At 44.3% G+C, this 15804-nt stretch overlaps 2 protein-coding genes across 2 annotated transcripts in view; both read left to right on the top strand.

The window, feature by feature from the left end:
* LOC119647590 overlaps window positions 1-6553 on the top strand; it is a 122287-nt gene extending 115734 nt beyond the window's left edge. The window contains exons 39-41 of the mRNA XM_038048604.1: window positions 4943-4996; window positions 5065-5634; window positions 6353-6553. Of these exons, the coding sequence (XP_037904532.1) occupies window positions 4943-4996; window positions 5065-5634; window positions 6353-6553 (825 nt within the window). The remainder of the gene's footprint in view (window positions 1-4942; window positions 4997-5064; window positions 5635-6352) is intronic.
* A 2650-nt stretch (window positions 6554-9203) lies between these two features.
* LOC119647591 overlaps window positions 9204-15804 on the top strand; it is a 67048-nt gene continuing 60447 nt past the window's right edge. The window contains exons 1-5 of the mRNA XM_038048605.1: window positions 9204-9212; window positions 14177-14344; window positions 14452-14796; window positions 14854-15021; window positions 15082-15249. Of these exons, the coding sequence (XP_037904533.1) occupies window positions 9204-9212; window positions 14177-14344; window positions 14452-14796; window positions 14854-15021; window positions 15082-15249 (858 nt within the window). The remainder of the gene's footprint in view (window positions 9213-14176; window positions 14345-14451; window positions 14797-14853; window positions 15022-15081; window positions 15250-15804) is intronic.

The following is a 15804-nucleotide window of genomic DNA, read 5'->3' on the forward strand; positions in this document are numbered from 1 at the left end:
CTTAAAATACAAGCAGATATTGAGTTAAGCTTGTTTTCAAAGTGTCTGGGCGGATTCATGCCGGGCGTAGCTGCATACTCTAAGATAGGTCTTATCACCCATCTATAGAGACTCATGGCAATCTAGGGTGTAAGACCCTAACAAATACCAGTTGCAAAATTAATTAGACTGCCGGCCTTTAAGGTTTTTGCGGTAGCAGGGTTCAAATGATCTCTGACCGAGCAAGTCTTCGTTATTGCCCTGCCTAAAAACGTGATGGAGTTGACATGGGCAAGCGTGTGATTACTAACCTTAATGAGGAGAGGTGTGACCCTACTTCTCTCATCATCTCGAATTTAATAGTTAGTCATCATCATTGAATTTAATAGTTTGACAAACACATTAATGAGAGCGATAGGGAGGTAACTCATCAAAAGTTCAGGGTCTTTAAGAGCTTTGAGGATGAGTTCCGCCCGAATAATGGACCAATCCTCAGGTGGGATCAAATTGCACCAGATGAGATAAAGCCCCTGTAGTAAATCTAGGGCAGGGCACCAGGGCAGTGGCACCCTTGTACTTCAGCAAAACAGCAGTAAGCTCTTCTAGAGGGAAAGGGACAGACACTGTAGAATATCTGAGGACATCAGGAAGAGGGGGTGGGGGCTGCACTGCCCAGCTAGATAATCAAAATAGTCCCAATTCTTTCCAGGATCCCAAGCTTCCGTTTTCAAAAGGTCGTCAGAGTGGGAATATCCTCCTGTGACGTTAAGTTGCTGAATTTAGGAGAGACATTAAGACCTGCGTAGAGATACAGATGGGAGTGTGATGACTATTAGATATTTTGTCCATAATCGGATTTCGCTGCCGACACTGACTGACAGAATTAACGAGAGCAATGTTCAGAACCGAACCCAATTGGTAAGGCATTGACGGTGGGTTGTAAAAAGTAGGCATACCATTGTTAAGGAAGATAAATGAGGAATTAAATACCGTAACCTCTAGACATCTGCCCTTGCCATTGCTGAGATAATCACCCAGGTTGGTGGATCTGGCATTCAGACCTCCCATGATGAGAGCATTATTATATTTAAAGGAAAACACACTATCATAGCTATGCAAACTCAGCAGAGGGTTATAGTAGTTGTTAGCTCCCGGGCAGCTTCTTCAAACGATATACTAACGATTGAAGCAATCTCTATATTTTTAATATATTCAATCCATTTCAGGCAGCTCCTATCCCTGGGGTTATGAGGGTTTTCCCCACACAGTAGGTCTCCTTCCGTCTACCTGCGGCAATTGTAACCCTGCTTTCCTCACCCCTTCCACGTTCCGCAGTTTATTTTGAATGGTTGTGATCATGAAGTTGATCGCACTCCATTTCTCCTGACAAGCTACCATTCTCCGGTGGTAGCATTTCACCTAGAGTTTCCTCTAAGTTCGTCCTTTCTTCCACGAACCTTGGACATTGGAAGAATAAGTGCGTTGGGTCCTCTGATACCCCATCGCAGTTTGGACAATCAAGTGAAGCGCCCAATTTAAACCACAGCTATTGAAAGTATCCTTCATGACCAATGAGAAACTAGGTGGGATTATAATAGATCTCTTCATGTTTTCTCTTTTTTACTCCCTGATGTTGATCCCAAACCTGAGTGTCCAACGACCCTTCTTTGAGAGGTTCCATCGCCGTTGTATCTAATTATTGATCTCTCTCTCTTTCGGCTTTTTTGAACACCGATAAAGGTGGAATATGTCTACGTATACATATGTCTGTCATCTCACCTGCTAAAACGTCAATCGGTACCATTCCTAAGACGACCGCCGCATCATCTGAGACGGTCCCAAAGACAGATCACACCATTAGGGCTTTTCTTCTGCAGGCTGAACCCAGTTTATGTGCACTGGGTAAGATGTGCAGCGTTGATCCCCAAACTGGAACTGCATACAACAAGATGGAACCCACTACCCTGGCTACAAACAGCCTGAATCAGCCTTTTTTGCCAGAGCCATACTGACGGTGGATGCCTTTTCGCAAATATACTTCACGGGTTGCCTAAAACTGAGCTTCGCATCTGTCATCACTCCCAAGTATTGGATGGATGACTTGGAAGTGATGATATGATACCTAATTCTAATGCCACCGAAATTTCTTTTCCAGTACTTGGTTATAAGGGCCGCTTCCGTCTTTCCCTCCACGATTGCCAGCTAGTCAATCAAGCCTTAATAGCACTGAGCAACTCAGCATCTTCCGGATACTTTGCAACCACAACCAGTGCAATATAGTCACCAGGAACTTCTGACCGAATCGAACGCATTTCTCACATCCAGACTGCCACGCAATATTTACTGGAACTACCCTTTCCGCGAATCGCGCTCTCCGTCAATCCGGTGACCAATTTAATGCATCTATGGTTGATCTGGGTTTACGGAACCCATATTGTCGATCTGAAAGACCTTCTTGGCCCTCATCAACTGGGAGCAACCTATTGTGGATTACACGCTCTGACATTTTCCCCATAGTAGGAGACGTATGGGTCTCTAAGATGATGGCTCACCAGAAGGTTTACCAGCTTTAAGCAACAGGGAATGTTGAAATTATCGCCTCGGACATGCACGCTTCAATTTCACAGCGAGCTTAAAAGCTCTGTTTGGTATGCTGTCCAGTCCCGGAACTTTGTTATTACCTATTCAGCTGGAGAACTCTAACAGCTCGTTTACTGCAGGAATTGCTGTAACATTCAGAGATCTCCAAAATATGTCAGTGCCCCTCTCTTGCTGGGGGAATAACCCGTGGATGACTTTCAACAAAAGACTAGATTACGTGATATGTGGGAGTCACCGGCCTCTAATCTGACCCATTACAACTCTATAGGCGCTCCCTCACGGATTTTCAACCAGTTCAGAGCAGAGCTCCGCTGAATGCAAGCTTGAGCATTTGCAGGCTTCTTTGTAAACATGCTCCTTTTGGCTCTCATTGATCCCATCTACCGCCCTCTGAGCCGTTCGTTTGGCTTGGTGGCAAGCTAATCGAAGACCCGCCAGTTCACTATTCCACCAGTAGTTGGGTCCACTACTTAGGAATGTGCATTTCCTAGGGGAGATGCATTGTGTGATATGGAGAGCTTTTTCCATAGGGTTGACAACTTGAGTAGGTTGGTCCTGACCCACTTCCATGAAGATCTGCTCATCCAATGGTTTTACGGACCATCCTGATGTCCCTCATGGTTTTGGGTATGTTATTTACCTACCATGTAGCCACCTCCTTAGTTCCAAGATAATTGGCAGGTGGTCACTATGGGTGTAGTTCTCGCCAACGTCCCAGGTCTTAGAGCACGTCATTTCAGGGCTAACAAAGGTCAGGTCTACCATTGAATCAGACCCTCTTTTCCATATGGCATTTACGTCACCCTCGTTGGCCAGAACAATATCTAACTGGACGAAACCCTCAAATAGACTTCTCTTTGCGTTATTCTCTCTGCTTCCTCATTCCAGGGTCAACGCATTAAAATCACCGACAATCACCTTCAGACTTCGTTCTCCTGCGTCGTGAACAAGGTTGTCCTGCATTAAACTCAGACAATGTACCTGTACTATTAGGTGGGGCGTAGCAGCTGTACAAGCTGCTTATTTTTGCCCACGCAAAGCCACTGACCGACTAACTCGTTGTTTAGCTTGTCAACCACAAGCCCACCCCACTTCTCCACTAATCGAGTCTGTAACCCATACGCCACCGTGACAGTTCCTGTATGGTTCACTTAAGATGACTCTCGTGAGTAGTCTGCTCAAGTAAATCCTGAACGTCCCTGCAATAGCTGAAGTTTATTTGAATGAACCTCATTTCTTCATTGCAGTCAACGTCTTCCTGACGCTGGGCATTTCTACTTCCGGCAATATGCCGATAATGCCGTCCTTATTTTCTTCACACAATTGGCATTTGAAATCCCTATTGCATTCCTTGGTAATATGGCATTTCTCCCCTCACCAACTTCATCGATTGAGAGGGTCTGGTTTCTTCGGATTTTGATTCCTAAACTTTTTAGGTCGGGATCAGCGATGACCTTTTGTAATTCCTCCGCGTACCACAACCCTTGCTGAAGATAACAATTGTCTTCGGGCAAATTCGAACCTTGAATTTTTTGTGAATGACCGCGGTCCACTCACCATTTTCGCTTCCCTTAGCTTTCGCTTCGGTTGTCAATGATTTTAGCTCCGTTTTTCGGAACTACTAGTGCGGGCTTTTTTTACCTTGGGGCCTGCTGATCCCCTAGAGGGTCACCATCATTCTCCCGCACTCTTTGATTTGGTCGCGGATCGGAGGAGCTACGATTGAGGTCGTAACGTGGGTCGCCAGTGACACTGTTTGGACGACCAGCTTCAGCTTTTGCTTAGAGGCTCTTTCGTCCTCTTGCGACCGACTGCATGCCTCCTGTTCACTCTTTTGTCGAGTATAGAGCGTCCACACTGTGTCAGTCTTGAATGAAACCATGTTTCCATACAGTGCTTCTCAGAGAATACTTCCCCCAACATGCCATTTTAGGTGCATGCAGACTTAAAATCGTGATTAAAAGGACTCAAGGACATAGCTTTAGGGTGTTCCCCTTTTGGATGCCGTTACGGAGAACTGATGCTCCAAAATACAGTTTTCAAGAGAGGCACTATCCTTTCCCGTGGCATCCAGTACCTAACCAGCCTGGAACGTCTGGTTTCTTTATAGGTTTGGCAATGTAAGGATATTAGTGCGTCAAAAAGGAGGCCTTACAATTAGTTCATTCGAAAAATGTTGTAAGTTATGAGAATAGGTTAGGTGAGATCCTCCGAGAGATTCAATTCTTAGTCATAGAGTCGTACGGTACTGGGTATGATGACTGCCGTTCCTTATTATAATCCGCAAACATTAAGCATACCAGACAAAATAATCCTTGATTTTTAGGCACTTTTTCAAACTTGATTTTTCCTTTCTTTCCAGAAGTCAACTTCAGATGAATATTTCGAACTTTTGCGTGAGGCTCCATCGAAAAAGGTAGGTTACTTCCTAATATGATAATGCTTGCCTAACAACTAACATGATTACTTCCAACCATCCCAAAGGACAAAGCCAACTCCTATCCAAACTTTGCAAACGGCTGTCGTTCCTATTTCGACTGCAAAAAATCCCACTGCAAGGAACGTTTCTGCCTTCGAAATTTCGCCTACAACTCCGAGACCTTGCGTTGTGAACCCGAGGAAACAGTATTCTGTGATACCACCGATAGTACAGATGGTACTTCCAATGTCGTTGATAAGGATGCAGTAGCAGACAGCGGTGTTAAAGGACGTGCTGCAGGTGTTGATTGTTCATCAGGACATAGTGCATGGTATGAGGATAAGACCGATTGTACACGTTTCTACCTTTGCGTCATGGGCAATGCTATTCGTCAACAATGTCACTCGGGACAATACTTTGATGCGGAGAAGAAGATGTGCCGACCAGGATCATGTGGAAAATCAAATCCAGCCCCAACTTTCCAACAACCAGCCCAAACTTTCCAGCAACCGGCCCCGACTTTCCACCAACCAGCCCCAACTTTCCATCAGCCAGCCCCAACTTTCCATCAACCAGCTAGTTTACCAAGTGCACCAGCGTTATTCCAACAACCTTTGGCTAGTGCTCCAACAACGGTGAGTGACACATTTCTTTGATTTGAAGGTATACCGTCGTTATTTAGGGATAGGCAAACATCCTGTAAAAACGTTTTACATAGTTTAATTTGAATGCATTGAGCAGTTCAGTTCTCATTCAAAGCGGTCCGTACCGTCAAGTATTTTTTGACTTGTTACCCTTGGCTTTTACAATGGTCAAAATAGTAGAATTCATTACCGACTTATGGAATAGGTATGAACTGGACTACTCCAGCAATCATTCGTATCAGAACAGCATACATGCTTACTTATTTGAAACTAGCTTCGGCGAAAGGGGCTCAGTTATTGGTAGTCTTCATTAGATGATGCATTGCTAGAAAACCATGACTCCACCGGCTATGACTCCGGAAGTATTCCCATATTCCATCATATTTTTGGGACAGGAATGGAACAGACTATCTGGGGGGAGAATCAGGACCAATAAAAACTTATTTGAACTGGAATGGACACAAAGATATTCAAGGATGAATCCATATAATCTACGTATCCTGGGGTCGAAAATCTGGAAAACTTTGAACCCCTACTTGAAGACTACTTATAAAGCCATCATATTTGCATGTCCAATAGGCTAGGCTTATGCTTTTACCGCAACCATTGGCACTTGCTTTGCTTCGCTTATAAAAGGCTACTGATCCGCCATATCCATCTAAACTACTTTCTTACAATTCAATTTTGCTTATAATCCAAACTTCAACAGTGCACAGAAGGTGATGCCTTACCAACCGGTACAAACAAAAACATTTACTATAAATGTATAGGAGGGACGTGGAGAGAAGTTAAATGCGATGGCAACCTTATTTTCAATCCAACACAAAAGACCTGTGGAGCAAATCCGAATAATGTGATTAGCTTTCAAGGAGATACTCCAACCAAAGTAAGTGGACCGGATTTTATGTGATAAGCCAAGTAACAATCCAAAATTATCAGTTAAGGGTCTTCCAATGTGAATTTAGGGGCATCCAGTTCTGCTTCAGTTTCATTATCATCTATCATGCAACCGGGACCTGAACCAGGCACGAAATTGATTGGCTAACTCTTATCCAACTCGACCATGGTCTGGGCCTTACAAATTAATGAAGGCACCACATTTCATTGCTGAAAAAGACCAGTGATTATCATGAACCCTTATGTAGGGCATAGTACCTCAACCGCACCTAAGCATGCCAGATGTCAGATAGTGTGGTCCACCTCCCGCCACGACTTTCTGCGAAGCTTACACTCCTCCTAAACTGTTTCACCCCAAATGATTTTAGGGTGACCCAATCGTTGGTCATCCTGGACAGGCAATGTCATTATTGCCCTTTTTAAGAGTGTGACCTATCCACTTCCACTTATGCCTTTTAATCAATTTTCCTATAGACATCTGACCCGCGCTCCGACGTTGGAATTTTTGTCGTGCCTCAGGGGCTTACCTATCCAATACCTGCGACTAATACCCTTTTGCCTTTTGCCTCAATTTCGAATTAGTTCTACTTTAAATATTATGTCCAGCCCGAGTACCCCAATGACACAATGTAGGTATGAACAGACGAAAGTTCCAAGTGACAGTAGCAGTCAGTCCACTTTCCCGTGACAATTATTTATAGTTACCACAGACCCCTATATGAGGTTTAACACATCAACCCAATAAAGCATCCCCACATCCTCGTGAAGATAGGGATTATTTAAAAGGTTCATACCTATCCGGAAACTCCAGACTCCAGGGCAAGGTGGCAGCTAAGGGGACTCCCGAAGCACTCATTAAGGCTGCAAGTCGTAACCATCAAGCATGGAATGACAAAACCCATTCACCATAGACAAGTTCGCCCAGAGAGTGTCTATTACTTGCACGGAGGCTACCAGCAAAGACCCAGTGATCCTATTGCGGAAATCCCTATATTTAGTAAACATTAGAGATACGATGGGATCCACTGTCCAAAACCTCTGAAAAGTAGGGTTCGATGCAGATGAAGACGTTCCATTTATTCTGGTGAAAATGGATTTGACAATTCGTGGAGAGTGAACTAGTGAAACCATAAGTTTCCAGCAGTAGGAAAAGAATGAAGAAGGAAATAATCCTTCTTACCAATTCAGAAGGAGACAGGAAAAAGTGGATCAAATGATTCCTGTGAATGGGGAAACAGAAAACCGCCCTGTTCCGTCAACTCGTTGACAGTCCCAAAGACAAAGTGAAACTACTCCCAAATCATCATCCCCGAATTTACTGCGCTTACCACACATACAAAAAGGGGGATGTTTGCAATAAACCCAAGAACCTCTACCGTGAAATAAAGAGCAACACCACACGGTAATACATCTCTGTAACGTAGGTAGCTAGTCTTCCGGAAGGGCTGTTCACCTCGCAGAAAACTCAACGGCGCCGTCATGCTCCTGGACTATTCTTTTCACAGCTTTTGTGAAGGGAGGGAAAAAGGAACTTCAAACTATCCCAGTTCGCAGTTTAATCGATGTGGGAGGCCAAATATAACCGAACATATAATAACCGAAGGCTTAGTACAAAGTACAACCGAAGGCTTAGTTTAAAAAGAAAAAAAAAGTAATATGGACGTTTCAGGGCTAATCGGCGTTTCCAGCGAGAAATTGTCGTCGATCCTTTGCCTCACCTCTCAGCTGGAGAATGGCTTTAAGATCACAATTAAGGCTCTGGTAGTAAAAAAGGTAACAAAGGGAGTCCCTTCCGCTGATACCGCAGTGAGTGAAAGCTTTGCTGCAATAGCAAAAGTAAGCTGGCCCACTGATGGAACATCCCTCGCAGATCCCGGTGTAACTGGGATCTAGTTTTCTACCAGATCTTTTTGTGGAGGGGATAGAAATATTGGACAGTTTACTTCTCCCAAACACAAAGTCAGGTTGAATAGAGTCTGATCCGGCTGAGACCCCAATGTCCCAACATGCATGTGTGGACGTGTCCATGGAAGAATCAGATTAGACGTTGAAAGCCATCTGGGATATGGCTCTTAGTAAACGGAAATGTAACCTCAAAAAGCATATAGCACGAATGATGATCTATATGTGGTACCGACCCCGTGGCGGTAAGATAATGTGAAGCTGCAGAGCTCGTATCATGAAACAGTTTGACACTTCTTCTAACTTCTCGACGATGCCAAAGTGTGTCATACCACTGACCCTGTGCAACCAGAGGGCGATGTCCATTGAAAGTTTGATGGCTATCATTGGGCAACATTCATTAGTTCCCAAATCAGCGGTTGGGGATGGCAGTATAAGAGGATAGTTTGATGAAAGCCGCTTACCACATCGCGAAATACCGGCAACAATCAACACTCTTACGAACCACAGCCAGTGGTTCCTGGCAATACGCTTCAGTTCCCTCACACCACTTTCCGAGAAGCTTGCATTCTTCGTCTATCATTCTGCGGCATACAGCTCTAAAACGACCCAATTGCTGGCTATCCTGAAATAAAGGGTCCCATTACTCAGTATACATCTTGATAGAGTTATCACCCTTTCTCAATATGTGATCTATTCACTGCCACCTTCGCCTTCAGAACAACACGCCGACAGGAATCGGACCAAAATACCCAGAAATCATGTCGAGGGTAAGTGTTAGCGCAGGCTTGGAGCTTCCTAAAAAGAGTGACAACCGATTTTGATGTGTTGCTCTCCTACAATACGGCAGATCAATCTTAACTTGATGTAGATACCCAGATAGTTGCATTTCCAGATTTTGGACAAACAGCAAAATGCGTCCAGTTCAGCGAAAACAATGGCTCCCTTAATATTCCAATGGATCGACGCCCTCAATATTTTGGCCATCAATGCAAATAGAACGGACCCATCGAACTGAAAAGCTTGATTTTGCTGGTATTCCATGTCTCTTGTTGATGGAACAGTAGTGCGTAGTGTAAGTATTTGAAGGGAGATACCATTGTCCATCGAATCTCTGCACGCTCTCGAGACAATACAGAATGAGCGATGTCACCGATGACGAAAACAATAGTATCATTGATAAAATACAACCCTGTCGGACACCACTTTGGATTTCAAGTTCCTCTGGAATTTTACTTCGATGCAACAGGTGACACTTTGCGCTGTCATAAGCTACTGGTTGCCATTAATCCCTTAGTGGGGCATAGTCGTCTACCACGCCCACGCGCCATCATACACGGTCCTTTGAAATATGTTTCAACTGCTTCCAAGGCTTCTCGGGACGCTTGGCCTTCCTTCACTATTCTGCGCATATAGGGCTGTTATTGTGTCGATCGGCATCCAGTACGGTGCCAAGTCGGCAAAAACAGCGCTTCCTGGATATACAAACTGATCAACGCCTTCGATGCTTTGTGTATTATTGCAGACAGGAAGAATACGATGACCAGTCAGACTGAAAACCTTGGTTTTGTTAGTGTTCATCTTCAGTGCGACTCTGCTTGCCTCTCTTTCCAAATCCAGAGCTATTTGGCCAAGGTCCATGACAGATCCGGTGAGAGAGCAAACAGATGTCATCAGCGTAGTCGCGGTTTTTGAGGAAAAGTGTCATGGTCCATTGAACTCCTCCATGTCTGCCGGACAATGCAGCATGAAGACCATCACCGACAACAAGAAGAAATAATCTCAGTGACAAGACGCAATCTAGGCCTACTCTGCTTTGGACCTCAAATTCAGCTGAGATTTTACCTCGGTGCAGCGCATGACATATATTAACTCCTCCCTCTTGCGTAGAGCATGTCAAATACAATCCCTGCTCACGCTGCTGAAAGCTATCTCAACATCGATGAAGAGCAGGTGAAGGATCCAGAGCAGAAACCACCTTCTACTAGGAAGTAGCCAATCAAGCTGACAAGATGGTCCTTCACGCGTTCCAGGAATATTTTCAAACCATCTATTCGGCCACATGGAGCACGCGGATACCACTCCAATTGCCGTACTCAAAACGGGTGCTCTTCTTTGCAATCTTAACGATCATCCCCTGCTTCCACTCTCTCGAAAAAATATTGATTCCCTAGGATTTCCATACAAATGGAAGTAAGAGATCTGCAAAAAGTAGGCAAACAGCAATGAAAGACTCTGTGGGGAGACCATCAAGTTCTGCAACTTTAGTTTGTTTGAATGCAGTTGTGTCCTCCATAAGGCGGAACTTTACCGAATGTCACACCGTGGTAAAGTTGCCCTTCCACCTCTTGAACTGCTCGTCATCTTGGGTGAGGAATTAACCACTAACCTTGCTCACAAGACCATCGGAAGATACATCTTTCTTTCGTACTGATCGTTGGCGCGACAATCCAATTCTATCTAGGCCTTGAAGCGTCAGAGCACTGCTCATCAACAAAGCTATGATACCCTGTAGGAGGTGATGTAGTTAGCATAACTCACCCACGACGCTTACAAAGATTTTTGGGGCAGGTTCTTACTGACAGCTGAGTCGACCGATATCTAACATTCTCTGACCATACAAATCACTATGGTCTCACTGAGACTTGAAGCGGGATCTTCCGCTGTGACAGAACAACGCTCTTACCGCTAAGCCGATGGACACGTGTAGCAGTACAACCTCTGAAATTATTGCTAACTGTGACAGCCTCTGCTACCCTTTGGTCTCAGCGCACACTACATTGAACTTCCTGGGATTTCCCACTTTATCAGAGCTAAAGCGCGTCAAGCTCGTCACCACTCGCAACGATTAATCCATTCATCGGTTCTCTTCCATCATTCCACAGTCAGACTGATCATGAAGTCCGTTCAGTGCATGACTGACGATTTGTACAGCACTCGTGAAAAAAGCCTCTTTGATTAATGCCCAATGGTCATCAATATTCTCAGGCAGGCCACACCGGTTTTCTACCATCTGATTAGCAAGACAGCTCTCCCACTGTCAAGCGGCAGCTGAATCACTGGTCGACGCTGGGGGTGGTAGCTCTCCGGGAAGTAGCCGACGCATCGCTGAAGCGAGGGTAAGTGACCATCAGATGGTAGTCCTTGGAATGACCCCTTATTTGCAGTATTCTGGATACACTCCCTGTTGATGATGAAAAAGCTCTTCTCGAAATCGATAGAAAAGCACGTAGAACGGGAGTCGAACCTTTGCAAAATACTCCTCGATGATTCGAAGGGTGCGGTACAACACGATGACAGAAAACACGCAAATACCCTTCCAGTTGTCGTACTCAAGATTGGCGTCCTCGTTCGGTATTTAACGATCATCATCTCAACTTGGAAAAGTTTTCACATTTGCAGGGTTCACAAGTGAGTCGAAGCAACTCTCTAGAGACTGCAGGGGGAGCACGAAAGACTTCCAAAAAGATACCATTTGGCCCAGCGTAAATGAGAGGCTTACCATAAACCTCCTTTATTTCCTTTAGGGCCGCCGGAAGGTTCATGTCCATCAGCAATCTCTTTCGTGGTGCCATATTTGATGGCAACGTGCTAGCTTCTGCTTCGCTTATTAACACATTGGTAGGATTCCTTCTATCAGAGCGTACCTTGGAATGCGCTTTTCAGTCTTCTTCATTTTAACGGAGTCCCGCGTGTCGTCTTCATCCCCGTAGTCGTAGTCATCAACAGAGCATCCAGCTCCTGAAGTTGATAGGTCAGCTTTCACGAAAAAGTGGAGGGAATACGCTTGGGAACCCCGCAACCTCATTGCATTTAAGCTCAGGATATCCAGACGATCCTAACGAATTCTTGTTCAAGTTAGAGAAAGAAGGACCATGAGGGCCCTCAAGACCATTATCGAGAGCATGCGCTAATTGCTATAACACCAGCATACAATTTCTTCCGCATGCCCACGCGCCTTCGTTGTCGGTTGCTGACAATGCACTTCAGTTCCCTCTAAGGCTTTCCGAGAAGTCTACACTCCTCCTTCACTGTTCTAAGCCCAATAATTTTAGGACGACCGGCTCGCTGGTTATCCTGGAATAGTGGGTTCTAATATATTTCGTAACCAACAATAAAGTTGTCACCCTTTCTCAAAGTCGGCCCTGCCTGCTGCCAGTTGCGCCTTATAACCAGTTTGTCTCTCTGGCTCTCTGGCCCATTCCCCGACTTTATTTCTTGTTGAATATTTTCTCACCCCAGAGTTTCTCGATAGATATGGGTTGACCGCGGTAACTCTTTACTATTCTGACACAATTAAAAGAATTCTTTCTTTCTTGTCCTATTTTGACATGAAACGCCCACTGAACAGAAATTCCTACGAACAACTAGCTATTTCAGGATTTCCAGTGAATTGAGTGTTGACAGCTGTATACACATGGAAGAAACCATGTTGAGCCGGATCGTCAGTACTATGTGCTCCTTGAAAACGGGTAATTTGTTTAATAATAGTTTCCGCCGGTTCAACCTCCAACTAGAAACTTCCAAGGCTTATGTTTGGCTATAGGCCACCCCGAAGGACTTATAACAGTCAAAACTATACCTCGGCGTTCCAGGAACTTTTGGGAAGCCGAAATCAACTCGCCAAATGAATAGTCTCTCAAACCTCTGCTGATTTGGTGCAGCAAGCTTGACCATTCCTGTTATTTTCTCTGAACAACTGAGTTGCTCATCATCTAGTAAGTAGTGAGTCTGCCAAAAGCACGGATTCAGGGCGAGTTGAGTGGTATGGGTACTGCGATTTCTAAAATGGGACCTAGATTGCAAATCATTTGCGCTTCTACTGCCGATTTCTACTAATGCATTTACACTTTCCTAGGGCCTCTGAGAAGTTAAGGCTTCCCCTTATCGCTCTTGGGCCATCCATATTGCCACAGTGACAAACGTTCCTCAAAATGAAATTGTCCTTATTTCTTAATGTAAGACCTATCCTTGACCACATTGGCCTTCTAATCAGTAAGACAACAGAGAGGTAGGCAACTTTTCCTCTGCCCTGCGGAGTTGCGTTACCGAAAGAGGCTGCACGTCTCCACACTGTTAACGAAACCATCAGCAGTTTTCAAAAAGCACGAAATTTTGTCAAATGGAAAAGAATGATCCATGCATTAGGAGGAAGGAGTAAGTTGCTCCTCAAAATTAGGGTGGCACGCCATCAAATAGATGAGGGGCTCAGGACCACTCAGTCTACAAACAAAAAAGTTGTAATCTATCACTAAACCTGGATGTTGATTATGTTTCGTGCACCCACCTTTCAAATGCTGAGGACATTGAACTTCACCAAACGGCTGTCCTAAAATATCAAGACCTAGAACCTCAGTAGTTGTCTCAACCCCTGCCCCCCCCCCCCCCTATGTGTTCAAGTCGATGGTAACAGGTGACTGCGCTCATTCCAAGTAATTTACTTGATATCACTGTCCGCCTTATGTTGAGGCGGGAGCAGCACCTTACCAGTGATATATTACCATGCCATGTCTTATTTATATCTAAGAAGACAACTTTTGACAGATGGTCTACCCATGCTTCCATGTACTCTCCTCGTCCCTTGTGAATTCTGGCTCCCGGTGAAGGGTGGGTTACCTGCATCTGAGACTAACGAGATAATTGTGACGCATCTATAACTTAATTCAATTTAACAAGCAAACAAACCAGCCTGCACACCATACTCAATTAATATTTTCCTTTTTTCTCGAAACAGTGTAAAGACAAGGACAAGATTCCTAACATCTTTGACAAAACCACTTATTACCAATGCGAAAACAACCAACTAACGCTGATTTCATGTCCTGCGAACAAAGTTTTTGATTCAACATCGTTGAACTGCATCGATTCTGACTCAGGTTCTGGAAGTGGTTCTGGATCGAAGGTAAGCCAAATGAGGGGTGAAATGTATGTCCTTCTCTTCATGAATCCTGATCTACTGACATACCAACTACTAAATAATTTTTATTTCAACCCTAATCTGCCCACCAGAACTGCACTCATGGTGAAATGGTTCCTGATCATTACGACAGAACTAAGTTCTACGTATGTTACAATGGTGAATTGCGCTCTCAAGTATGTCCGGACAGAATGAAATTCAACCCCAGAAAGAAGTTCTGTGAAATCTCAAATAGTAAATGTGGTAACGTACCTCATGGTGGATTCGAACAAGCCGAAGGTCAACCCGACAAATACTACGTATGTGTCGATGGAGAGATGGTGCTTCAACTGTGTCCAGAAGGTCAACAATTCAATCCCTTCTTAGGTTTCTGCTCTAAATTCATTCCAGGACCAACACCTCGACCTCCACCACCGACAACTACACCCCCAGTTTTGGTGAGTTATTATAGTCTATATTTTGACACTTTTTCATTGACTTCTTCAAAAATTCAGAATTGTGGTGCATTCAACCAAGGAGCCTTCGTGCCAGACCCAGCGGATGAGAGTCAATATTTCATTTGTGTCCTGGGTAAATTGTGGCCTCAGAAGTGTCCAGATGGACAGGTCTTCAACAAGAACATTTCGCAGTGCGTTAATGTCGAACAACCCCCAGCAGCAGGTGTAAGTAAACATAGAGTAAACCTTCCATTTTTTTATAATATTTACAAATTATCTCAACAGAGTTGTGGTCCATTTGCCCCAGGACATCGGCTCCCTGTTTGCGAGAACGGCTATGAAAACTATTACTTGATTTGCGCAATGGGAGTGTTCATTCTTAAGGAATGTGAGACAGGCTTTAATTTCAATCCAGTTAGCCAAATTTGCGACATACCGATCACTGGATCAAAGGTAGGTCATCTTTCATTTTTGACAATGTAACAACGAGCGCTTTCCATGCACTGTTAACTAAATAATGATTCTTGTTTCATAGATTCCATACCAAAGGTTATCAGATACTTCACATTAGTTTTGGTTACTCACTGACCATAAACTTCACAATCTATACAGGCCTTAAGACCACAGAGACGAAACCAAAGCCAGGGACGAAAAATGATAGCAAAAAATCGGTCCCGACGCGAAAATAATAGGAATCTGGGATGAAAACCAACCAGGTCCCTATATTTTCCCCTTTTTCTATTTACTTCATATTCCCGGCCCCAGAGGAAAACTTTGGGCCTGGTCCTCTTCCCACTCTCATTATCCACAGTAAAAAAATAGTACAGAACCTTGTAGCACACCGCAGCTGGTCGGGAATACTTTCGACCAATCACCCGAGTCGCAAAACAGTTTTTCCAATTGAATAGCAATACGTACCGCTAAAACAACTCCCGGGCGATATTGACCAGACATACATATATGTGGAAGGGTCAACCAACCCAGTTTACCAAACTTCGAATGAAGAAT

The sequence above is a fragment of the Hermetia illucens genome, chromosome 2, assembly GCF_905115235.1.
Source record: "Hermetia illucens chromosome 2, iHerIll2.2.curated.20191125, whole genome shotgun sequence".
In the NCBI taxonomy this organism is placed as follows: domain Eukaryota; kingdom Metazoa; phylum Arthropoda; class Insecta; order Diptera; family Stratiomyidae; genus Hermetia; species Hermetia illucens.